The sequence below is a fragment of the Saccoglossus kowalevskii genome, chromosome 9 (genome assembly GCF_978046115.1).
Source record: "Saccoglossus kowalevskii chromosome 9, keSacKowa6.1, whole genome shotgun sequence".
NCBI lineage: Eukaryota > Metazoa > Hemichordata > Enteropneusta > Harrimaniidae > Saccoglossus > Saccoglossus kowalevskii.
In genome coordinates, this window is record NC_140649.1 from 15,221,113 (window position 1) to 15,247,420 (window position 26,308).

Consider the following 26,308-nt stretch of genomic DNA (forward strand, 5'->3'; position numbering starts at 1 on the left):
GACACAAGTGTGAACGGCGTCCACACCTGTTTACGTCACAAAAGTGTTTTCTCGCCAGAGGGCGCGACTTAAGAAAACTGCAGCGCTTATTCAACGTTCAAGCTAGACCCTTGTTTAAAGATTAATCATGTCACGGAGGGCATGATAATTATATGTAAATATATCAAGCAAAAATTGATTATGCAAATTATTATATAGTAATTATAGATATGGTATTTAATTATCTTACTATACAACCCAATGTATCAAGACGTTACGGGCCAATGGGTCTCGGAATTATAATTATACATGTGACGAAAACGTTATACACACAGTAAACAAAGATGTATTATATTTTGTTGCAGATTACAAATTTAATTCAGATATGAAAGAAGCATCGCGATAAATCCACGGTGTTACCATCATCTCGTGTCGTTGCCGCGAGCTACGAAGTCTTATTATGGGCCGATGTTGATGAAAATGGAAGCCAATCTCAATCTTACTATAGACGTCAGTTTAGCAGACAATTTGGATACGACTGTGCCTGTCGTTTATACCACCGGTATTGTTGTTGCTCTAATACTGTCATTTTTCATCGTAATCACCGTCTGTGGGCAACTGCTTGTTATTCTAGCAATTATTACCGAGAAAGCTCTGCGTACACCCAGTAACTACTGCATTATTAGCCTTGCCCTTACCGACCTAATATTGGCGGTCATCGTTATGCCAATTGCTATGCTTATGGAGATATGGGGAGGCGTGTGGTTCTTCGGGAAGCATTTCTGTGATGTTTTTATTTTCTTCGATGTTCTGTGTTGCACGGCTTCCATATATAATCTCTGTTTAATCAGCCTCGATCGTTATCTCAGTATCATTTCGCCCATTCGATACTCAGTGCGTCGTACACCCACGAGGGCGCTTGTCGGGATAATCATCTGTTGGAGTATTTGCATCTTGATTAGTGTGATCCGACCAATAGGATGGAAGACAGTTTCTGGGGATGCACATTTCTGCGGACTTGTCAATGGTGGATTCCGGATTTTCTCCTCGCTGCTCTCATTCTACGTACCGCTTGTTGTAATGTTATTTGTGTACTACAAAATGTTTCAAGCTGCGAGGAGCAGGCTAAAGAAAATCCGAGATGTGGGCGGCGGGACCGTGCACGTGTTAGCCATTAGTGAGTGCGAGATCAGGCAGAACTCATCATCTGTTTCTAACCCAACAGACTCATCGCGTGGGAGACGCGCGATGCCTAGTAACTCACACGCAAATGGGAGACAGTATGCCTGGCCCGAGACAACTGATACGAATCCTGACCATACTGTAGAACTTGCAAGCGAATCGGGAAACGTGAACACGCAGTCTCAGAACGTGTCGTCATATCAACCCGGAACGCAAAGAAATATACCGGAAAGAATATCAGGACAGTCGAATAGTTTAGGCAAAAATGTAGGCAAAAAGGGGGATAGGTTCTCTCTCGCTAAAGAACGGAAGGCCGCGAGAACTTTAGGTGTGGTGATGGGAGCGTTCATCGCTTGCTGGGCTCCATTCTTTCTCTTCAACGTCATAGTGCCATACTGTCACACTTGTAAAGTAACTCCCGCGTTATTCAGCGTTCTCACGTGGCTTGGTTATGCTAACTCCATGCTCAATCCTTTTATTTACACTTACTTCAATAAAGACTTCAGAAAAGCTTTCAAACGTTTAGTATCATGCGGACATTGGCAGTAGTTTTGGCAACTATCAATCGTCGACATTCGTTATTATTATTTAATTATTTACAGATTTTATAATTTAATAATTTTCACATTATATATGAATTTCTAAATACCTATATTTATATAAACGTCTATGTGTTAAATATTTTTCATTATTAAACATTATTCATAAATGGCCACTGAGATATTGAGAGCGAGAAAATCACGTGACTTGTTTTTCGCTCCTAAATAGCGTTTCATTCTTGACAGTCATCGCGCACAATGTTCAAATACCATGGTTACCTCGGTCTGCGGATAAGTGGACGCGATTACGATTGAGGATGGAACACTATATGAGGGGCGAATACAAGTCTCGCGGCTCTCTCGCACTTAACGAGATCTCGGCGTCCATTTGCGAATAGGTTACATTGTACGAATAAGGTCAACTGGCACATTTTATTTATGTTATATCATGTTCTGTTCATTTTTCACACAAACAAGGCCGATCTTTAAAATGCCAGGTCTAGTTACTATGCTCCAGTTGAGTGCATGAAAGGCAAATAATTTCACACGCTGTGGGGCATTTTACAATTTGTGCGCAAGTCACGTATCTGGCTGAGTTCGGGTTTCACTTTGTTCAACATTCTTTTTTTATCAAAAGAGTATGCATATTGTTATGATGTTTTTTGTGGAATAAACTCAAATTACGCAAGTATCAATAACATCGTTTATTTCGAATGGATGACGTTCAAACAATGTCCACGGCGTCTGCAGAGCTGAATGATGACAGCCTCGTCTGACACATCGTAAAATCCACACGATATGACATGTATATTTATAAAAAAAAGCAAATTCTTTTCCAGTTCCTGACTAACATTCCCAATGCATGATTTGGCCCAGACGCAATTATACACGCAATTGCCCGAGAACTGTATAACAAATCCCGCTCCTGATGCATCTTGACCTTTAACCCCTATCAGGTAATCACATTCGCAATGCACTTATGATTCGTTTCAAATTACCTCGCTATTATTAGTAATTACAAAGCAACAGGCGCCACAGCAACCATGCAGATAAAAAGTGTAGTGTATATCTCTCTTGATAATATATAATTCGAGAAGAGGTATTGCACTTCTACGGGAAATACGTATCTCTCAAAAACATGCACGCCTTGACTTGACAAACACTTTTGTTTTCTATGCTACTTGACCAGTATGAAAAGCCGTCCTAACATATCAGTCCGCTTTCTAAATTTCGACCAGAAATTGTCCGCAATTCCTCAACCGCCTGGCACATCCATTGACGCGTTTCCGATACGTTAAGTTCTTCCTAAATTCGCGATTCTCTGATTGGTTGATTTATTGAGGTGAAGTCCAATGAAACAGACATTTTTTGCATCATATATTTAATTCCAAGAGAATGGGATATTATTTGAGGGGCAACAACATTTTGTTCGAAAAAGCTTATTCAAATATTACCTTGGTCATAGGTCATAGAAAAAAACACACACCCAAGTTGTTTCCTTTCTAATAACAAAACTAGGGTTCTTCATCTTCCCAAATTATTACACCACTAATTGATGATAATGGCGGAATATGGTTTAGTCTACATTCCCAAAATCTCATTGCTGAACTTCAGTGTTATATAGTGTGTAATCGCCGTGTGTAATTGCAGCTGTTTGTCCTTTTAAGTTATTTAGTTGTTTTATAGATCTGAATTATTTAAACTAGAAGCTAAATTGTCAATTTGGATTCAAATGATTCTTTGTTTTCAAATCAGAATCTAAATAGACAAAAATACACAATTCTTTCTACTACATGGTTTACTTATTTCTGTGTCATGTATTACACATACCCTTTTTAATATAACTCAGCTGACACGTCCACAATTTAATTACCCTGAATACCATTTGTGATAACACTTTTCAAAACACCTGACATCACTTCCTGTTTACCATGAGGTCTATATATTTTTCACTTACTAAATTGATTATTCACTTTGTGTTTTCTCCAATGTCAGTTATTTGAATCTGTCTGAACGATTGCGTCGTACATTTCGATTGCTTGCCAGACATTGCCACTGTTGCCTTGGATTTGGAAATTTGATAAAAACGATTATCGTATTGATATGTTGTAATTTCCACTTTACGAATGTCTTACAATAGACAAAATACATTCTGCGTGTCATATAAATAAAAAAGATCTCGTCTATTTGCAAATCAGCATAGCTCTGGGCATTCTATTTATGTCAAGGTATAATGTTCTAGCCTCCCGCCTCTTCCGCCTTTGGGTTCTTCATAGCTTACAAATCTGGAATAGCATAGGCAGCAACTATGTTACACAGATGCTACCAACAATGCCTGATGTAAACAATCATAGAGCAGGTTAGGAGGTCACACTCGTCGAAATAACAGACTTTTCCTGTGCTTCACTTATCTTTGTGGTGTATTGTTCTGTATTCATTGTTTTGCGTTCTTACAAATTGTCATTATGGATTGCGAGATAGGGTATCCAGATTGTATTAGTACTTATAGACAACCATATCTATAATGATTATAAAAAAGTCACAATATACTATCAAGAATGAAATCATACATTTGAAATGAGATATAAGATGTAACCCTGGCAACGAGTCGAATAATGGTCAGAATATGTTAAAACCACCGAGTGATCTGACAATGTTTCTGTTCCCCTTCACAACCAGCAGCTTCAAAGAATATCTCCCTTTTTTAGTTAATGTACGATCGTTTCACATGTTTGAAGGAGGGGTGGAAATGTGTTGCGTATAAAAGTGGTATAGTATTATAATGGACATGGGCACATATGGCGATGTTGTTCCGGGGTGATTGAAAAGACATCTTTACACTGCCTCACACAATATATCAAGTGAATATTACTTCATGTCATTTTATTGCATATGTACAGAAGCACGATTTATACTTAGTGTATAACGCTATGTAAGCTGGGAATTTAATATTGGAGAAATGGATAATGTTTACACTGTGCTTCACAGATACACTCATGTGGGACGCTGATCTCTTTGGTGATGTCAATTTTCTTGGCAGTCAGGTCAAAGTTTCTTTTTCCAATCCTATCTCGAATCATTTCACTTTCCTTGAATTTCACACAGTAGAAGCCCACCTAAACAAAACGACAGTTTTAAAAAAAAAGTATCGCATCGCATGACTGTATTTTACAATGATTCAGAACAGGTTTGTGTGACTGTTAAATCTCTCCACGCATCATGGTGAATGCAAGTACAATTACAATTTTAGTTCCAATGCTGAAAATGTTCCTTCCTGTCCTTGTAGATTTGTGTTTTTGAATGTGTTGTATCCAACACAGTGCCATACATGAACTGACAACAACACATACCAATCATACATTTACAGATTAAATCCGTCCACCCTCCCATAAAATCAAATACCTGATAAACTAAACTAACCACATACTGACTCATGGTCAATCAATGAAACACTTGAATTCTCTTCTAACATATATACTTGTAATATAACACGGACCACATGATATTCGAACTTACAGAACGCCTCTCGAGTGTAAGCACATTTGCACCTCACGACAGCACACTAACCAAACAACTCCCAAAACACGGCTCTAAATAGAGTGTAACAAACGCGTTCATACAGTGACTAGACGAATATGCATACTTAAAATATCTGACATCACAGACAACAAAAACAACATACATAGGTCAGTATGGTATATGTTATTGCAATTGATACCTTTGTCTTGGTAGCCATGTGTGTGGTAGTCATATAGGTGTTCAAATCTGTCAATTGTGTGGGTCTACATCCCGGCTGGCATGTCAATACTGGCTCCACGCTGAAGCATGACATCTCGTTCTCATTGATATATACATATTCATCTAATGGGTATATTTTCTGCTTCATCAGTTTGCAATCTGTGATAATAATAATAATACCATTTGTCGTTTTTCTATTTTTTAACCAGATGGTACCATTCACTAAATTTTCACTGAGTGACCTTATCTAGTATTAACTTCATCATTGCATGTTTCAATCTCAGATTTCAGATGGTTCGCCTCCTTATACATGCTTTCATCATAAATAGCCCTGAAGATATATTACAATGGAACGGTAAAATAGAGATAAGAATGTTTAGCTGTTATCGTGTATCATACCTTCATCGTTACAATCATCGCCTTCAACTAACCAGCTGAGGCCAAACTTGTCTGTAGATTTGACAGATTGCTCTGTAGGTGTGATCAATTCTTTATACGTTTCACCATTGTAATCGCCACATAGACCTGACAAGCAGAAGTGATAGAATGATTGGCAAGGGTGTGTAACGATTTGGCTTGTGTTTAGCCCCTCATCCCTCAAAAACGGACACAGTGTCTGATATTGACATCAATATACATAAATTAAAACAAGTATCATGAATAATAATTAGTTTGTCAATTACATAAAATTACAACATGCTGGATAAAGAAATCGACACATGAATGTAATGTACTCGAAATATGCATGTTATTGATTTGTATTTTCAAAAGTGAAAAAATAGCGTGCATTAGTCTGATTATACCAGTGTCATATGTGGTAAAATAATATATATAGTATAGTAAAATGTTGAAAAATGATAGAATGTTGAAAATCAATCAATTAGTTAATTAAAACATAAACAAGTACTTCACAAATCTACCTAATGTTGCACTTACCTCCCCTTTGTATTAACGTTACGAATAATGTGATTTTCTGGCGGATTGTACGGTATATTTACATGCAATTTTCAAGAATAAACCGTATGTAATACTTATAGAATTAATTCCCCCTTCTAGATAAAAATCTACTTTTTTATGAACTCATTATGAAGTGAAAGACTATATTCATGCAAGGTCATTCATGTTTTATGGGTAGTGACATGCTTAGATATATTATAGAATGTACAAGCCCCCCCAGACTCCAACCAATATACTAGTACTCTTAGATAATTAAAATCATGAACTATTTAATTTTGATGCCATGTAATCTGGAAAGGTAATTTGGTAACCATCTTTGACCTCTTCCATAACAATATCATTGCTGTCATTTAGGTGATTTGTTGTGCATTCCAAGAGAAAGTATTGTCTGAAACAAACCCCGTGAGAAAATATTTCAACGCCACAACAAATGAAAACACGTCTATCGCTATTCTAGTAACTATTTATCCATTTGTTTGTCTGAATTGTACGTTTTCATGAATAATTAATTACATAATGCTCAGTGACGTCAATGAAACAAACGCTATTGTGCTACATATCACCATTATGTTGTCAACGCGAGCATATGCGTATTTCCTTTTATAACTGTACGTTGATGTGTGACGTGCGAACAAATATCATATACACAGGACAAAACACAATATATGAATACACGACGTACATATTGCATGTGATATGGGTGTGCAGTTTTATCAATATGACCATTGTGAATATGTAACAGGGCTAATAAGGCTGTTCCTAGGATTTGGGCAGGTATTTACATAACTGGCGAGTTTATTGCGTTATATTTACAGGTTTACACATCTAGTCCAAGTTACTTGACACATTCTCTTCAAACTGGTCTAAATATAATTTTGAGTTGTGGTTGTGAGCTTGTGGAGAATAATGTACGAGATGTATTTGTCAGTATCTTGGCTGTGTAATACACATTTTTTGGGTGATTTTTTTAAAACTAATTCTCATCTGAAAATCTCCTACCAAGTACTGTTGTACTTTTTTACTGTATGACGAGCAACTATTCAAGCTAAATGGGTAGTTTAACTAATTACAAGCCCAACGTATCATGGTGGTTATTTGGCGCATTTATTGTGTAAACATTCCACTATACTATTATTTCCTGGAGACAATAACTGTTTACAGGCTCTTGGGTGAAAATGTGCGTGACACACGGGCAGTTGCAGTAAAACAAACAGTGTTCAAAGATTGTATCAAGTAACCCTTGACTTTCGCAATAATATATTGTTACAAGGATAAAAACAAAATAGCAGCCGAACAGTGAACTGGAACAATAGTTCTCTGCCAAGAAGTGTGTTATCGTACTGACTGCAACTTCTAGCGAAAATAACCTTCCAAGACGAGTCTGATAGAATTATGTACCTACCACAAGTCTTATTGAAATACCACGCGGTGACCTGGGTATGCACGTAGTGCTCACTGTAGTAAATGTGAAGACCGATCTCAGCTGTCATGTTGATTTCTGTCCCATTGTGCATGAATTTACCAAAAGATGGCATAACAACAGTCATCTTGTTATCCGGAGTGAAGTTCAAAATCTCGTTATTAACCTGGGGAAAATATGAAGAGATGCTTTAAAACCAATCACAACATATGTTGATTTTACAAAACATTAATTTAAATAATATGTAGCGAATGGGTGTTTCTTTCATTGGATCATTTATGTAATTATAATGACACATGAATTGATTAAAAACTGAGAAGACCTATCGCATGATGTCGTTCATGTCTCAAGCTGTTGAAAATGAGAAACCAGACATCTTTGATAGGAAGAATGCTGATTAATTCATGTATAACAGAAATAAACAAGAAAAATCATTCATATATAATGAAGTATAACCGGTCATGTATAGAAGTTGTCCCAAGTCTGATATATTTAGATGAAAGTTTGCGTACATATTCAAAGATGACCGTTATTCCATCATCTTTCATTAAATCGCACAAATACTTATCACGAAATTGTATTCATTGGTGTACTGTATGTTGGGGGGGGGGGGAATCGGAATGCGAAAACAACAAGTTTTACCTACAACTCTCAATATTCATTGTCGCCCAACAAAATGTGGAAGGAATTAGACCAATCATCTCAAGAAACGTTTGAGGCCTGGTAAATTACGAATATCACGTTTAAGACTAAAGTGACCGCCAATTTACCAACTTTATATGTATATGAAAATTCAATTACGCATCTCTGCAGAAAACAAAACAAAACAACAACATTAAATTATTTGCATGAATTATCTTACCCTGGCAATGACTTTGTGTTCTGCAGTTGTGTACATCTCTATCTTATTGTCATCCACATAGGCAATGATCTTGTTGCGTCGAATTGTATTCCTTTCAACGTTCACCTGATCAACAACGTTTTTGTTTTGAAGAAGAACGACGAAACGTTCGGAAGGAGAGCAGTCCTTGGCAAGCACGTGCAGGCAACTACCTGGCATCTCATACATGTAGGTCACATTGTCGAATGTCTTGAACACATTATTCTCAACAATGCAAGTTGCTGTAAATATCAAACGAAAATATTCTACTAAACTGTTTCAGAGGAAAGCATTTCTTTCCTTAAAGGTAGGTGGTCGTCGCGTAGCGCGTATCGAACTGGACGCGGCGCGTCGACCATATCATTTTAAAAGTCAGCAGATGAATGGACTAGATACTGGATAGTTGTGTGTTAGTGAGTAAAAACTTACGAAGGATCATTTTCCTCAGGATAGCATCTTTAATTCCTTCCACACTGCCAGGAATCTTCTTGTGCACCAAGTTTTTGATGGGGACTGGAAGAGTGATGTTCCTAACACGAATTTCCTGCAGCGGAGTCTTCAACAACATCTCAATGATGTTGTCTGGTGTCACCAGCTTGGTGAATAGTTCAACTGTGTGCGACATATCATGTTTAGTTGGATGTACCTCAACGTTGTAAAACATCTTGTATAGATACTTGGGTAGTAAGGTTTCAATCTTTGAGCAGATCTGGGAAATATACGTATTACATCATTATGTACACACACACACACAAATTGTTGTTTTCCCTAAAAACGGATTGCTTTAACTCATTATACGGCTATTGACCAGAAACATATCATTTGTTGGCTAGTCAGAGTGAAATTTGGGACAACAGAAATAATGCGTATATGAGGTAGAATACAGTATACAGTAGTGATACATATCGTGTTAAAGTCTGTCTATAAATTATCGTTTTTTTTTATTAATTCACTGGCAATCTGTTTGTTGAGAAAAATGGATTCCATTGACCACCGTGAAAACACATTTCGTCAATATTTTAATAATTTTATACACGAACAATACATTATAAACACTGTACACAAAACATCATTTTCTTATATGTTACTGGCCACAATTTTGAAATATTATCCATACCACAGGAAACAATGGTAAAATTTCCCAAAACAAGACGAAACATGCTATTATTTTATACAACGACTTTCAGGTCAGATTTGCATGAGAGCATATATGTGAACTCATTGAGAATGTATACGGATCTCGTATACGGATTCTAATATTCAAGAAGTGGTACGTCATCTTTTACTAATTCTGAGTTACATTAGGAACTAGTCGACATCGGGAAGCCATGTACTAAATACAAATGAGACCCATGTTTGTGTGACCTTATTGATCAAAATTTACTTTGTTTTAATCTTCTTGATTGTTGATATCTTACCTCATATAGATCACATAAAAATTGGTCTAAATTAAAGGGCGGTGATCGCCACGCCACGCATGTACGAGATATGGGACTCGTATGAAAGAATGTTGCGCAGACCAACAATTACATACTGAGACATTACCAAGCTTTAACTGAGCAATTTCCTTGATGATTAGAACGTATCGAAGGAATCACCGGTGGTAATTAATGCACATCGCGCTCAGGTCAAAACTCATACTAGGGATTTTCATTAGAAGAGCGCATGGAACTGTGGGAAAATCAATGTCTATCAACACAAATTTCGCACTTGCGCGGCGCGACGACCACCCCTCTTTAACACAAAATGAGATAATTGTAATTCTTTTAAGTGAAAAAGAAATCCCCAAATTGGAAATTTTTTGAACTAATCGAATAAAAACATGAATGTATCTGAAAATTAAAAATAATTTTTAGAAACATCGAGAAAATGTTTTACATTTAGCTGATAAAATGATCTGCCAATGAGAAAGATGAGTTTGAATATAAATAACATAGGCCCAATCATTGAGGGTTTCCTTGATTATTGGATGCAACTGCATAAACAATTTTGTTATATATAATAAGTATATACTGATTGAAGATGACGTTTCTCCCACACTGAAGTACCTGCAAGGTAATTCGATCTAAAACCAAATACTGGCTGTATACATATAATGTAAACATTACTCACCGTTTTCATTGTGGTGGGTAATTCAGTGTAGACAGTTTTGATGTGCATCTCAGACAAGTCAGTTTTCGGTAAAGTAGTAATCATTAAGAGACGGTATTCACGCTCGCTGTCAAAGGTGTCTGTGGTGGTGATAGGATGTCTGACAGGTTTGGATTCACCAAACTCCCAATCAAAGATAACCTCCTGAGTAATAGGAAGAACAATAATTATTGTCCGGTTCAAACAATTTCAAAATTATTGGCGCAATGTTTTATACATTTTTATCTATCATTCTGTGAAGTATGCACTGTCTCTTCGAGCGTCAACGCCACGAGTGAAGTAAACAAATTACAAAAGATGACCAAAATAAATGATAAATTTATAGCTTTTGAAAAAAAAGTTGAAAACAGAATTTGCAATTTTGCCTTTATTGATTGATAAAGAAATGCAAGTTGTAACAAAATGCAAATTGTTGATATCGTAATGCGACGGAGATAATATTTTAGAAATACAGAATTTAAAGCGTCATCACAAAACATACATTGCTCCCTGTGTGTATATATCAAAGCAAGCAGCTTGCGGATTTGGTCAAAATGTAAGTAATTTCTCCACAAATATTCAGAATTAGGGAATTGCAGTAATTCTAACTAGCTAATTAGGTAGATAGCGATGATATGACTACCTCCGCTCCAGTGTCATCAACGAACAAACAAACAAACAACATAACTTTGAATTGTTATGCTGATATGCCGTCAACAAGTAAATAGATTATTTGCTAACCTTCATTAACTTAGTCATCTGCAGTTTCATTTTGCTTTTAAATTCGGGAACGTTGCTACGAATATGGATCAATTCAAGTTTGCGTTCTTCTGGACTGATGTCCATTCTCATTCTGTATGTGAACGTTTCCTCCTTTGGCGCCCCTAACGTTGTAAACTTCAGCTCATACTTCTGAAATTGAAACAGCGCCCTCTGTAGTAAATGCTTCAACCCTGTTTTCACCAGCGCTTTTGTTTTTCAAACCTTCCCTTCCTATGTATTGTTGCTCAGTTAAAATGGTGATTTATTACTTACCCATTGTCGCAAAGCGCGTGTTTTGCGTAAATACACTTTGTCTGTTGCACACTTTATATAATTCACATATATAGTACTGTCGAAATGTATACTAGTGCGCCCTCAATGTCGACAATTCTTGGATTCGTTGGCTTATGAATACTTGATATTGTGCTTTCGAAATTTACCTACAGTCACTCAATCAGACTTGACAACACATCACACTCGTAGATGTCGCTATTTATTTACTATATAATCATGTTATCAGTGCGACTAATAATAATATGATCACGTTATCAATTATTGTGAAATACCAGGAATGAGCCATAAATGCAATATTTCATAGTTGCATTTATCATGAAAGAATAAGCGAATAAACACATCTACCACTTTTCACTGTTACTTTCCACTGCCACTAAGTACATGAATCTGATTCGACATTTAATGCAAAAGTCTCGCAGAAACAAGTATGGACGACCGTTTGCGTCTGAGGTTTATTTACTTACAGTGTTCGATTTCAGCACGCGTACAACGGGTTCAAGGCTTTGCGTATCTTTAATCTTCAACTCAAATTGCAATTCCTTTGGCATATCATAACCCTTCACACTATATATCTGGAAATGTGATGGACCCGTTAGCAAATACATCGGGTCATGGACGTGCTTGCGTGGTACGTATTTGTATTCACTGCAGATTGCAAAGGCATTCTTCAATAGGGTCAAGCACGTTGTGTTCTGAAAACGAAAACAACAATAATTGAATATGATTGTAGTGAGGTTAGAATGTGTATTGTATGAACTAGAATTAAAATGTTAATTTTGTCTAATTAGATAATTAGGCTATATAGCCGGTGTGAGTCTAGCATGTTTAGTGTAGTTGCTAATCTATGTAGGCACTGCTGATTTGACTATGCTTTATAATGCACTGTCAACGTATTTTTGTTTGTAGTAGTTTTCTATTCAAGAACTTATTTAAGTATTTTTCCTATGCAATTTTTGGCACACAGGGTCACCGTAATGTAATGCAGAGTTCACTTTCATACCACACCTAGTGGTAGTAATTCCCAACTGCTCGTAAGATCGATACCTGTTTAATAGTGTTAACTATAACGCCATTTATCTTGGTATATTGGTCCAGTGACTTGTCCATTTTAGTCGTGTAAGTATACAAATTGTGTCTGTGGAAAAAAATGTAAAAAACTTTCCTGTTAATACAAGAGATGGGAAGTGTAATCACAGACGTATTGACCAAGCTTTGTGAGTCACTCTTACAAATAAATCTCGCAATAGGATGAAATATAAGAATTACACGAACGTGTAACCACACACGTAACAAGGGATTCGAACTCACACGGAAACACGCCACGCCACTATATGGTGACGTCCACTACTCACAGCAATGGTCTTAAAAAACAACTCCGAATAGCGTTCAATGAACGCGGACTCAAAGTGACTAGACAGGCATGCGTAAGTTGGAAGTGCCACAGAATATATGTATAATATAAGTGTGATATGAAATACAAACCTACAGTGTGTTCGGGAAATTATATTTTGGTGATTATATTTACATCATTTAAATAACATTCCCAAACTTAAGTAACTTTAACATTGGATTGTTTTTTGAATAATATAATTTGATGTATCTTAAACTACATAGTCAATGATTGTTTACTTACTCAAAAGTTATGAGGTCACGTTTGTATTCTTCTTGAGTGACAACATTGACCTTGTACGTGTTGTCCTCCATATTGAGTTCAGCTCGCGCTTCTATTGGAACGTACACATGAGTTGTAGCATTTAGGGCAATGCCTGTCTTCATCAAAGTACAATCAACACCCATCTTACCGAGCATCGTGATCATAATGCTACAATCATGGAACAAAATTGATTTTAGAATATTGGAGAATAATAAATTACTTATAACGTGCACGTGAGAATCGATTTTGACGAACTTTCATGCCTCTTTTGATGAGATTTTTGGATTTGGCTTGCATTAAGTACATTTGCTGAAATATAGTTTTGTAATTTATGATTATAGCTGAACTAAACCAATCAGGCCTGTAATTATCTTGCGATTGACAAATCACCGGATCACCTCCAACGTTAAAGATGTTATGACATGTCTAGTGTACTTACTTCGGAGTAGTAATACCATGTGCATTGACTCCAGTTGGTTTTGGAGTGAAAAGTTCTGGTTTGACCTCAGCTCGACCAATTGCTTTTAGTTTCATAATAAGACCGGATGTGATGTTAAGAGAGACCGGTATACCGAGAATTGTGGGTTCTTGGTATTCGGTGTCCAACAACAAGGTAGCTAGAGTAACAGCAGATTAACGAAGTTAAGACAGCACGCAATACTCATGTATGTGTTTCGCTAGAGCAGTTCGAATCGAGAGTCAAAAAGAAAGATTAGTTTTTCGCATCAAAGGAGTTCCCTACCTTTCTTGTAGTTGATGCTATCACCACGGCGCAGAGTTTCCTCAATGTTGCGATCGTTTGGGATAATCTTGCCATCGACCAGCAAATTCTTGATATCATCTTTGTTGAATGCCTTGTAAAAAATTTCATCACCAAACATTTTAACATACATACTGCCCTTAGGTTCTTCTGGCATGCGATAGCGACTTTTAACCTGAATTATCAAGCGTAGAAAAAGAATTACGAACAAAAACAGCCTCAAATACTATGTGATGAACTCGTCGGAATTGACTCGAGCAAACCGAATCTCTAATGCCACAGATAACAAGAATCAAGCAGAATAGCCAGGCAAACAAACATTCAGCCCAGTCATGTATAATCTGCTTTGATTTGACAATTTACCTTCTCTTTCAGTATGTCTATTTCATCGCGAATAGCACTCTTTTCAATGGAACGTTCATTTCTCCTTTTTAAAAAGTCAAAGAGAGATTGACGTTTCTCCCAGAATCCTTTTGGTCCGAAGATTTTCTCCACAAAGTATTGTAAGCCCTCAGTGCGGATACCAGTCTGTATAAGTAATATAGAAAGTAGAGTGAAAATTTTAATATATTTGTTTATTATATGTTCATTTGTTTGATTTCTTCTCTAGTTATTCATTTCAGGCTGAGATGCCGTACAACTATATCTACTTGTATTCTTCAGAATTTGTACGTGTCATTTAACTTGCAAAGAAAACATTAAGGAATACATGCTGCCGCTACCAACACACTGACTGACTGATTGTAGATGTACATTAGTATCGACACAGTAACTGATATACACCTTACCTCAATTAGATCAATATTTTGACCGAAAATATTAACATTAATTTTGGTCTTGATGAAACGTGGTACAATTGAACTCTGGGTAAAAATATTATGGATATCAGCATAGCCGCCCATCTTCAAGTTGTCTGTTGAACAAAAACATAGTTGAACTCTGGTGCCCTTGCCCTTTGTTGTATAATATTAATTCCTTTATCATAGTTTGTTTCAATATGAATATACGTTGTCATAATTAAGTTTCGAATTATAACAAGTTTTAGGATTGAAACGGCAGTGGTAAAGCAGTCTACTGAATGTACTTGATTAATGTAAACATCTTACAACATTGGTGTCGAATTCGTTTAATTATCTAAGGGACACAATTTCCAGCTTTATTCAAAGTAATTTAGATATTTATTATAAAAACAAATGCCTCATCTCAGAAAAAAGGTGTTGCATTCTGACCTGAAAAGATTCGTAAAACATGCAAGTTAACATATATTTTGTATAAAGCATGCACATAGTTAGTTGGTGTTCAGTGAAGATAGAAGTCAAAAATACTGTTGCCTCATAAATAATCCACGTCTTCAAACACTGCAATCATTGTTTTTGAAGTGCGTTTTTAAAATAGTATTATAAAAGCTCTATAATTCTGTGCTAATAGCTGAAAATTATATACAAACAAAGTTTTGCGAATGAACTGTTTGTCAAATACAGAATACATACTTTGAGAACAGTTTTCCTTTCAAATGTGGATGCAATGTTTTGCTTTTTATGTAATTTTATTTTTGTTTTAATAACTTTAAACTAAACTAAAATCTTCTATTGGTTTCAGATCTTGATGAAAAGTTTAACATCCAATTTATAGGAGTGCTTATATCGATTATCTGACATCTTGTTTTCTGGAAAGATGTTATTGATAGGTTTGCAAATGTGTATCAGACTGTGCAAAAACGTATTGAAACATTGAAACACAGTCTAATATTTCCATGGGATTTGGGAGATATTCCTACTGAATGTGTATCACCAGTGATTAGTCAAGTAGAAACAGTCAAAATATTTTATCAGATTTTCCCAATTTTTGCATGATATTTTCACACAGGACATCTGTCGTTAATATTGATGGCCAAGTTTGAAAGAAATTGGAATAAAATTAGTAAAGTTATTGTGCACAGAATAACAATTATTAACGAGGACAACGACGACAACAACAACAACAACGACATTTTCCCCATAATATATCTTTCCCTTCCCCAGTTATTCAAAATCTAAGCTAATGGTTAATCATTTTTATTATCATTTTTTCCGTACTGTCCTACTACAGTGTATGACGTATTCTAATTCAACTCACCATTATAGAAAGACTTGTGTAATCCATGAGAGTAGTGCAGACTACTGACAAATGGAGCAACAAATGGACGAGCAAATCGTAGAGCCATGTGAGCAGCTTGCGATCTGAAATATATGCAAGGTAGCTAAGACACAGTCACAGTTCATCAGACACTCAAACAGATGCATTCCGTTCATTTTAATATCCTGATGTCAATGTCACACAAGTCATTGTCAATATTTTAAAATTGGCGTCTTTATTTGGATGCATTCAAGGACACAAAATAAAGAATGGATAATGTCATTGGGACAAAAGCTATTGGCATGCATAATATGTTTTGCCTTTGTGCCAATTTTAAACAAAATCGAGTAAGTATGTCTTAGAAAGCGGTAAGAAAATTGACAAATAAAACAAAATGGCTATGACTTGGGGAGTGGAAACGGGAAACAATTTTGTTCCAAACATAAGTTCAAACATGTTTCGGACTATTGTCCACCAGTAACTAAATATATCTAACGTCGATTTGTAATATATAGCTTCACTGTACTATCTCATGTTAATGTATTTGCAATTCACCCATGAGACAGCAATGAACAACAACAAAACGACTGCAACAAAGAAATGAACAATATTCTCCTATTGGTTAGATGGCTGTTAGATAGATGTGAGCTGCCAATTGGTGCACGTCTTGTACGTATTTCATCTGATACTTACTCATATTTCATGCAAGGGTGCGTGGTATTGGCAAGGTGCATGAGATGGGAATAGACAAAGGTACCGACTTGTCTGCTTGTTTCCTTATTCAGATGCTCAGCTAGCAGTGTATAGATGGATGGTGTCGGTTTAGTTTCGAGGATGGCCAAGTATGAAACAATGCGTATCTCTGGATCTTCATCGGGATTGCGGTAAAATGGCATCAGCACAGACATAATCTGGTGATATTATATATAGGGTAATAATAATAATGTTTATTAGCCATAGATTACATAAACGAATAACAATACAACAATGAATAATAACTAATAAATATTGATAAATAATAATAATATTAATCTATGGCTGGGAAACAGAAATTAGCTCATGCAGAGCTAGTCTAGTCTGTTTCCCATCAAAATATATTTTTAAATAGCTATTAATTAAAAAGGGCAATCAAGTAGACAGAAACAACTTATTTACAATGGTTTGCTTACACACAGATACATATTTGTATACCTCTATATATACATATTGGAATATGACTAAGGATGATTACAGTGGATTAAATAGTCTTTCACTTCTTTTTTAAAATTTGATAATGATTGTTAATATTTAATATGTATAATATATAATACTGTCACAAAACCACACATCAATATCTTGATACCAACCTTCTTTGGTAGTTTTGGAGCAATTCGTTGAAGCGCATAGATCGCGTTAACACGGACTTCCAACGAATTATCTTTCATCTCATTCTTGAGTTTAGTGACGATGTTATCCACGTGACTCTTAAGACCGGCGTTACCCATGGATTTTAAACACATCAACTTCGTCTCCTCGGCAATGATCTTCTTCTTGACTGTTGAAGGATCTTCCTTGTACATATTGAAATCCATATACTATAGGAGAAGATTGTAAATTGTGATAAATTGTAAATCTAGTTGGATGATTCATGCAAATGTTCCAAGACAAATCAAATAATCACCTTGTACTGATTCTGTTCATCATAAAATTCGCCATTTGAAATATTACTTACCCCAAAGATATGCATGCCAAAAATGTCAGTAGTATTACCTTGATACCCTTGTTGATTGTAGTGATTGGTTCCTGGTAAGTAGACTCGCAGTTCCTAAGAAATATTTCGTACTTGCTTGGGAAGAACTCAGTATCTTTGTACAATTTCTCAAAAAGGATGCTAAAAGTCAGGAAGCAACTGCGACGGAGTTCAATCACACTCTTTATGGTTTCCATAGAAACCTCCGCAAGATTAAGATTTGGAAGCGTCATCATATCAGACTTGCAGATCGTCTAATGGTAAATGTTGAAAATTATCTTGATAATACATATAACAAGCTACTCGTGGTAAGTCTTGATTTGGCGCTTTCTGCGAAGCATTACTTTCGTCACATAGGTCAATATATTGTGTAGTAGCGTGCTTTATATGTAAAATTATACCTGTGCTAATATAAATATGCATTAATGTAACTTAAGGTAGAGATGCAGTTTACCTGACAGGTATTTTAATTAGTTAATTAGGAAACTAAGATGACCTCCCTTGTCCACAAAACTATATATTTTCAGAAAGCTTATTGTATTATTTTTTTAATTTTGTTAGTATTTTTTTTTATAGACACTGTAGTTTGAAATATGCAAAAAAAAAATCACTCCCAAGTGCCCACGAACCTGCATCTCTACCTTAATTGACTAAACCCAACCTAAACAAGCAAACATTAAGATTAATCTTTCCATCCATATTTCAAAGTCTTGGTTTTCTACATGTTCTGCAATATCTGTGTTTTTTGTCTCGCTCTCATAAGTTAGATTTTGTTATATTATGTTCAAACGTTTTATGAATATAGAAACAATAAGACAATAACTATGACTATGTGGATTCATTGGCGCAACATGTTTTGTCCAACTTCCTCAGCTTATGTTATGTTTTGAAGTTAAATGTGTTTTTTGTGTTACATAGACTTATAGATATTTTTTGGGGGATATTATACTTATCCATTGCATTTATGTGAGAGAATACTATTCTATTACAAATTGCACTTACCATGATATCGTCTAAGATGGTTTCAGTTGGTCTCTTGGTAGCAAACATGTTGATTAGCAACGTGGTAAGGTCTGTCGTCGATATGAGTTTGTCTTCAACCAGTGTTTTGATCAGTTTGACAGAATGTACGGTACCAGTCATGGCCATGGCATTCAGTAACCATTCTCTGTACATTCAAATAAAATATGAAATAATACATGTATATAATGCGGGAAGTATATGTTCGAGACATACATATACAGAAGTGGAAACAACATAAAGCACAGAAATACGTCAAACCAAGCACTCAGACAGTACGTACTTCAGCCATATACAAACCATATAGGACATACATTTATATACTTTTGTAATAATATTTTGTTTGCGCGTCTGTCACAAAGATAAGTGAAACTTACTTTTTGACTATGTTATCTTTGTAATTACCGTAGATGTCAATGAGCGTTGTACGATCACACTCACGCAGGGACTTGACCAGCAGGATGAAATGACTTGGCGCTTCCGGTGTAATCATTAGCTCAGGTGTGCCATGTGTCAAGAGATCAAGGAAGTGTTCAACCTCGCAATAAGGAGAGTAAAAGAACGTTATTTATTCAGTGCACAGTTTATAGACTACAAAATGCTTATTGTTAGCGGCTTTGTGTATTAACCTTAACATATATTAAGTAAGAGGAATAATATTACTCATATAAGTATAAAATAAATAAGGGAGTTCAGTTTATATTATCTGAGTTGATGAATGTTTTAGTGTCTTTAGTAGGGTGATCGAAGAGTTTAATCGAGTGCATGACGATTGTACAATGTTGACATGTTGAGGTTAATCTAATGCGAACAATAGAAGAAATGCGATGAAACGAAATCTGATATTGTCTTTTTTTCTTATACAGTAGGGTAATTACGTGTGTTGTCTTACCTATTTATTATGTATTATGTAACACACATACAATAAAATACGGACTGTCTTACCTTTCGCTGAGATGCACGAGTGATTGTTCGCATCTCAATTTTAGGGAACACAAACATCAAATTACCACGTTCCATCATGACTGGAATTTCGATTTCATTGATGTGATGTTCAACGTTTATCAATGTCATGTTCTGTCTGTTAGAAAAGACAACAGTTAATATATTAAATAAGTCAATTGTCTGACTTAACAAGTCGTTTTTGGTTAAGAACGAAACATTTTGCAAAAAATGACCATTTTTTACAACTACGCTATGCAAATATGTTTGAATGAAAAGATATCTGTCATTCCATTATTGTATAACCCTGCGGTCGTGTTTAAAATAAATCAAAATGTAATAGCTTACGTTGTTATGGTAACTGCACTGCCACCGCTTTCAGAGAAAGGCGTGAAAACGTGTTGACCCTCAGCTCTGACTGAGTCGATCAGAAAGTTACCACGTGTACCGGTAACGTTATAATGATATACTACACCACTCCGCAATAGATTAATCTGGAAACACAGATAACTCAATGAATAAAATTTCTATTCAATTATAGTGCCACATTTAAAGAAAGTATGCCTAAAAATAAAAATGAACACTTTTTAACACAGAACGGTTACTATTAGTTACCATGTGTAACCAACATATAAGACTAGTTGGCTAGTCGAAATACCTTTGTCGCACACACAACGATTATTTGATAAGTAAATACACTGTACTACAATTCTACCTCTGGCTTATCTTCACAACTTCCACACGGCTTTGTCTTGATGGTCGAAGACACACTGACAGGATTCTTGATACATTTGTTCATGTCCTTGACCTTGGTAACATTCATGAAATTGACACCAAGGTCAGTTGATCCTTCGGTAACATCATACAGTGTTTCACACTCGCCAACAACATCAGTCTGGATTGAGTCAAAACAAAAAAGTATAGAGATTATGCTTAAGCAAAACTATATTCAATGTATTTATATACTAGTATTTTAGACGTTTTAATGTATACACATCGATCTAAAAATCCAAGTCTTACCTCATATGTTGTAAACGTAGACAAGTCTTCATCAATGTCTAGCATCTCAAGGTTTAACAAACTCAGAATACCTTTCTTTATATTCAGTGTCCATTCAGGTTCGTGTTCAGGGGCAAAAACTTTCTCTACCTGTTAATATATAACGGATTTTCATTTCATAATACATTGAGATCATATATTTGTATAATTTACGTTTCAAGTAAAACAATAGGTTTTGTGAACTCGCCTTTTGTGTTTTTAACTATGACAACGTTAGACCAACTGGAAATAAAATTGAATAATTATTTATGCAAATCATATGTACTTTCAACGTAGTTATCAAAAGTAAACCAAGCTTAGCTCTAAATCAATAGACGTAAGGGGCCGTCGAGATCTCGTTGAGATCGCGAGAGCCCCATGACGTGCGCCGAGATCTCGTTGAGACCGTGAGAGCCCCGAGACGTGCGCCGAGATCTCGTCGAGACCGTTAGACGTGTTAATTGCCCATCAAGTAGTGTTACATTCTGTGGTCAATGGCCGGCAATTGTTTCTTCTAGGTCATACTAGCAGTCTAGAATCTAGTCTAGAGAGAGTCTTGGGTCAGCCTTGCGATAGTCTTGGGGACTTTTCCCCAGGGCGTTGTGTCTTATAGAGTGCTCGACTAACCGACTAAGACGAGAGTTGAAACGTATTTCGTTGTGTGTGTCTATTTGACTGTAAAGCTTAAGCGACTTTCCCGATCCCGTACCTCAAGGGGACGCGATAGAGAGACGAGACGAGATTCCCCCCTGGCACGTGTGGAGAACCCCGGAGAAGGATTCCCTCATGATAATATTCTACTAAACAAGTTTCAAATAAACACAACTGCATTGCTAACCAAATGATCACGGTACCGCAATCCAGTCTTGCAACGGTTCACAGTCAAAAATGATTATAATAATCTACACAAAAATAAAAATTCAAACAAATGTAATGAAATGCAAATACAATTAAACCAAACCTATTCCCATCGTAAGCGAATGATTCAGGTCGCAGGTATAAACGATCGATGCTGTACGATGTCCGCCATGTTGTAGTTGACCTGAGCGGCGTTCATTTTCCTTCAAATGTAAATTCTTCAAATCATTCAAGATTTTTTCAAAAAAAAACGTCTTATTAGTCGTGTCTACATAAATACCATGAACTAATGGGATACTTCAATTTTCACTGATATACCCATGTTAGAGAAATTAGTAATCGGGATAATATTATGCAATGCAACTAAATACCTTACCTTTCCATATATATAATAGAACTTGATGGGTGTCAGAAGTTCTTCGTGGAACTTATTGGTAAGGCTGGAATCCTTGTAATGAATGTGACGTGTTGTGTTGTATTCATAAAGTCGAGGAGAACGAAGCTAAACAGAAAAGATATTCATCAATTTGACATTATACTTTCCTTCTTACTAAATTAGTTATATATTATATATTTTATATTTGTCGAGTTCTGAAAATCGCCGTTCTTGTTTTTTAGAAAAGAAAATCATATAAATATAAATTTGTATATAATATCTAAACTGCGCTGCATTTTGTTCTAGCTATACGTTAGAGGCTGCTATCACCATAGTATAATTACATCATGATTCAAAACAAAAAATAAAAAACATATTGTCACATTTATCGCGAGAAGCTGTAATCCTAGGGCGCAAGTATATGTTGTCTTGCTTGGATGGGTGTTTTTTTAAAAAAATGTTTAATTAAATCAATAAAGTTTGTCACAGTTCACGACCAGTTATATCAACATGTATCTTTTTTGTGCGTTTCGAATAATGTATGACACCACTCTACTCTGTTTGTTATGTGTTTGCAATATAAACTATGCTACACACGCATGCCTTATAACCTTGTAAATATTGTGAAAAGTAAATTCCCTTCCTCCAAACAAAAATCTGTAAAAAGTAAATAAATCTCATATTACAAAACTTGTCCAGACCATATCTCATTTTTATCAAATTGTGGAATGCAGCAGTAAACTTGAATGATAATGTTGGGAAGTATATATACATATGTATACGAAAACACTGAGTAACTGTGGCAACGGGAATACCGATGACGTCATATTAGTGAATATGGCAACGGGAATGTAGATGACGTCATACTTACTTTCAGTATTATTATTTCATTCGTCAGGAAGGTTAACTGTGGATTACATGTGATTTTAAGACCCGTGTATTCTCTACCAGTGCTGGGGAGACCATTTTTAACCAAACCTTCGTAATGATACGTATACTGCTTACCCTCTTTATACTTGTTAGCTATAAGAGTTTAAACATAAATGTATGTATAATTTATTCACAACTATGAAGGCACTACTGTCACCACTCGAGACCGAATATATATATATACTTTGATGTACAGAAACAATATTATACACAACTCTGAAAATACGTAGCTGTAATAGTATTATAGAAGACACGTGGCTGATGTTAGAACACTCATGAAGAACATTGATGTCAATGGCGTTATCAATGATTTTTCTAGAAAGCGTTATATATGGAAGAAAGAAAATCAAAAAGTTCGTCTACTGTCAGAGCAGTTCATTCACACAGTAGTCTCAGATTTTGTAGTTGTATAATGTATTCCTGCAATACATATATTTGCATAAGCATAGTTTATCTTGAAGAGTTAAACTTCGTAAGAGAAACAAATCTTTTACTGAAAATTTATGCAAAACAAATTACAAATCTTATCAAACAGGAAGAAAGGAATTAAAACACAAACTCGATCACATCCCCATTTCCTATGGATAGAGTCGAGTAACTCCTCACTAGCGTCAACAATTATCTAGTTGACATGAAATATCTAAATCACGAGAAATTCAGATGATATATTCAGATAATAAAAAAAAAAACTAAACAATAAAACAATTAACGAATCATTACAGTAATAAAACGATCAGCCATTGCCAGAATACAAGAAACAATAGGCAAATTTGTCAAACGGTTTCAAGGTCTTCCAAACATCGTATTGGATTGTGGGTACGAAGGCACGAGTTTATTGAATGGTGAAAACGATTGATCCCAGCACACGTCACTTACCATCATTCTTGCTGGTAGTAATGGTGGCAGCTGTAATGAGTAGAGAGTATTAATATAATTAGAACTGTGTGGATGGCATGTGCGGAATCAACACATGCAAGTAAATATTGTTAGAGGTGATATACACGCCAACAACGAGAATGCGGCCATTCAATAATAGTATTTGTAAACACTGAAGTTCTGTTGTTACAGTCTCGTTTGTGTGTTTTAAATTATACACCGGCAGACGGATTTTCAAGGACTAAGTCTTTGTAGTAGTTCAGGATGGTGATTTTTGAGCAACAGAATTTATAAAGAACCAGCCATGAATCTTCCATGCCGTGACAACGTTGTGTTTAATCTATACTGTCTGTGGCTTCAAGGAGTGAATGTAAACAATGCAGTATATACGTTGTAGGCATGCTGCGCAGTCAGCGATCTCAACAACACGGCCATGTCTGACTATGATGCTTCTCAAATACCATCCATGCTTTAAATATGTAGTAAATCGACTTACTGGTCACTGCAATTGCGACGAACAGTAATAACCACTTCATTTTGGACCAAGGCGCAACAGAGGTAAATTGTGGCTGCACGGCACCGCATTTATACTAGCGTCACAACAATGGCGGTGTCGTATGCCTTGATAAGAATCTTTTGAGTTGTCAAGGTCCACGACTTTATCTATTGTGGGGGTTATAAGGCCATGGTAACACTAGCAGTGATTGCCAATTAGGACAGAGAACACGCCGACACAGTTAGGTCAGACTTTTATTATCCCTTGTTTCGCGAACCCGCCGAATGAACAGGAGCCCAAAATGAAATAAAATTAAAAGTTTATTTCAGCGTAATTTCTCGCGCCCGCCGACTTGTAAGCGCAAAACATTGCTAAACAAATTGTATTGTTTACTTCATTTTTTACCGTCCGCCGCATGCCAAATCCAAGTTGCATTTTCGTGGGAGTATCATGATCAAAATACCGAAGTCTCACGCAGATGAGAAGCAAGGTTATACATGGAATAAAATTGTATTTCATTTCTTCTCTCCGATCAATGATCTCACTTACAATTCTTTGCGAAGCACACAAATATAATGTTTTCGCCCTTCTCAAAAAAAAATGTTTTATAAAAACTCGAGAAACAAGGAATAAAAAAGTCTGGCCTTACGTGAAATAAAATCTAAGCATTTAATTTGTGTAAAACCATCTCTTGAAAACAAACCATAGTGTCACAGTGTAAGGCCTGCTTATTGCTAATGAGAGGGCCACCCACAGAACTCACACTGGACAGGGGGGTCGTTCACTGCTAGAATGGGGTGGACAAGACAGTAGTACTGGAAATGAAATACACATACACCAAAATATCGAGTTAAAACTCCTGGCTTTAATTCAAAATAATTACAAGTAACAAATCACAGAAAAATACAATGAATAAATTCACTATTTCCAGGATGTAAAAATGAATGACGGTCAATTGCTTCTGCAACACCACAACGAGGAAATACAGGAGTCCTGCTTGTAGAGGAAAGCTGGTATTCTGGAGGGCACCGCTGAAGCAGAAGATTGCAGAGAAGTTCATACAAGTCTCACAGAATGATGGTTGTAGCCTGTATCACTTGTCTCACAATATCATAGCAGCAACACACAGGATACTAAGTTGAAATTATGGCCCCCCAACTGTCAATTTAAAGGCATGAATGGCCCAGATTCAGTCATACCACCTGGGTTTCCACATGAGCCAATCAGAATGTGATCATGCTAGCAGCTGTGTCACGTAGGCAACTCAGTAGATCATAAACACCCTTTGTTATTCAAATAACAGCACACCTGCTTGTAGATTCCAATTCTCTCTCCAAAGTTGTAAACACCCTTTGTTATGTAAATTAAACGCACACCTGGTAGATTCCAACTGTCCTTTCAGAGTTGAAAACAAGTATGACCTGTCAATCACCTTTATCACACGGTAATGCACACCGTTTCTCCCCATGATTCCATGCACACTTCTATTTGCAGGGTTTGAGGTAATATGACAAAAACATAGAATAAAGGTTTCTGACACATAGTTCATCTGAGAACTATTTAACTCTGCGTCATGTTAGGGAAAAATGAAATGCATACGTTTATCATTAATATATTCATAGTATTAATGTCC

General features: G+C 36.0%; 2 protein-coding genes across 2 annotated transcripts; one reads left to right on the forward strand and one right to left on the reverse strand.

The window, feature by feature from the left end:
* Nucleotides 1-459: 459 nt before the first annotated feature.
* On the forward strand, nt 460-1,710 carry LOC100377712 (5-hydroxytryptamine receptor 1A-alpha-like). Its single transcript, XM_006812637.1, has one exon. It carries the CDS (start codon nt 460-462, stop codon nt 1,708-1,710), a length of 1,251 nt encoding a protein of 416 aa, XP_006812700.1.
* A 2,847-nt stretch (nt 1,711-4,557) lies between these two features.
* LOC100377558 (vitellogenin-like) lies at nt 4,558-24,760 on the reverse strand. Its single transcript, XM_006812636.3, has 29 exons — nt 24,676-24,760; nt 24,180-24,209; nt 23,245-23,396; nt 22,374-22,499; nt 21,122-21,250; nt 20,817-20,996; nt 20,450-20,595; nt 20,105-20,240; nt 19,537-19,697; nt 19,142-19,307; nt 18,160-18,393; nt 17,757-17,984; nt 17,104-17,321; nt 16,411-16,514; nt 15,084-15,208; nt 14,659-14,823; nt 14,278-14,470; nt 13,975-14,152; nt 13,515-13,703; nt 12,926-13,016; nt 12,346-12,573; nt 11,567-11,737; nt 10,808-10,990; nt 9,125-9,404; nt 8,678-8,937; nt 7,798-7,981; nt 5,838-5,963; nt 5,419-5,597; nt 4,558-4,816 (listed from the first exon to the last, which is right to left on the reverse strand). Exons 1-29 carry the CDS (start codon nt 24,713-24,715, stop codon nt 4,646-4,648), a joined length of 4,773 nt encoding a protein of 1,590 aa, XP_006812699.2. The 5' UTR covers nt 24,716-24,760; the 3' UTR covers nt 4,558-4,645.
* Nucleotides 24,761-26,308: the final 1,548 nt, after the last annotated feature.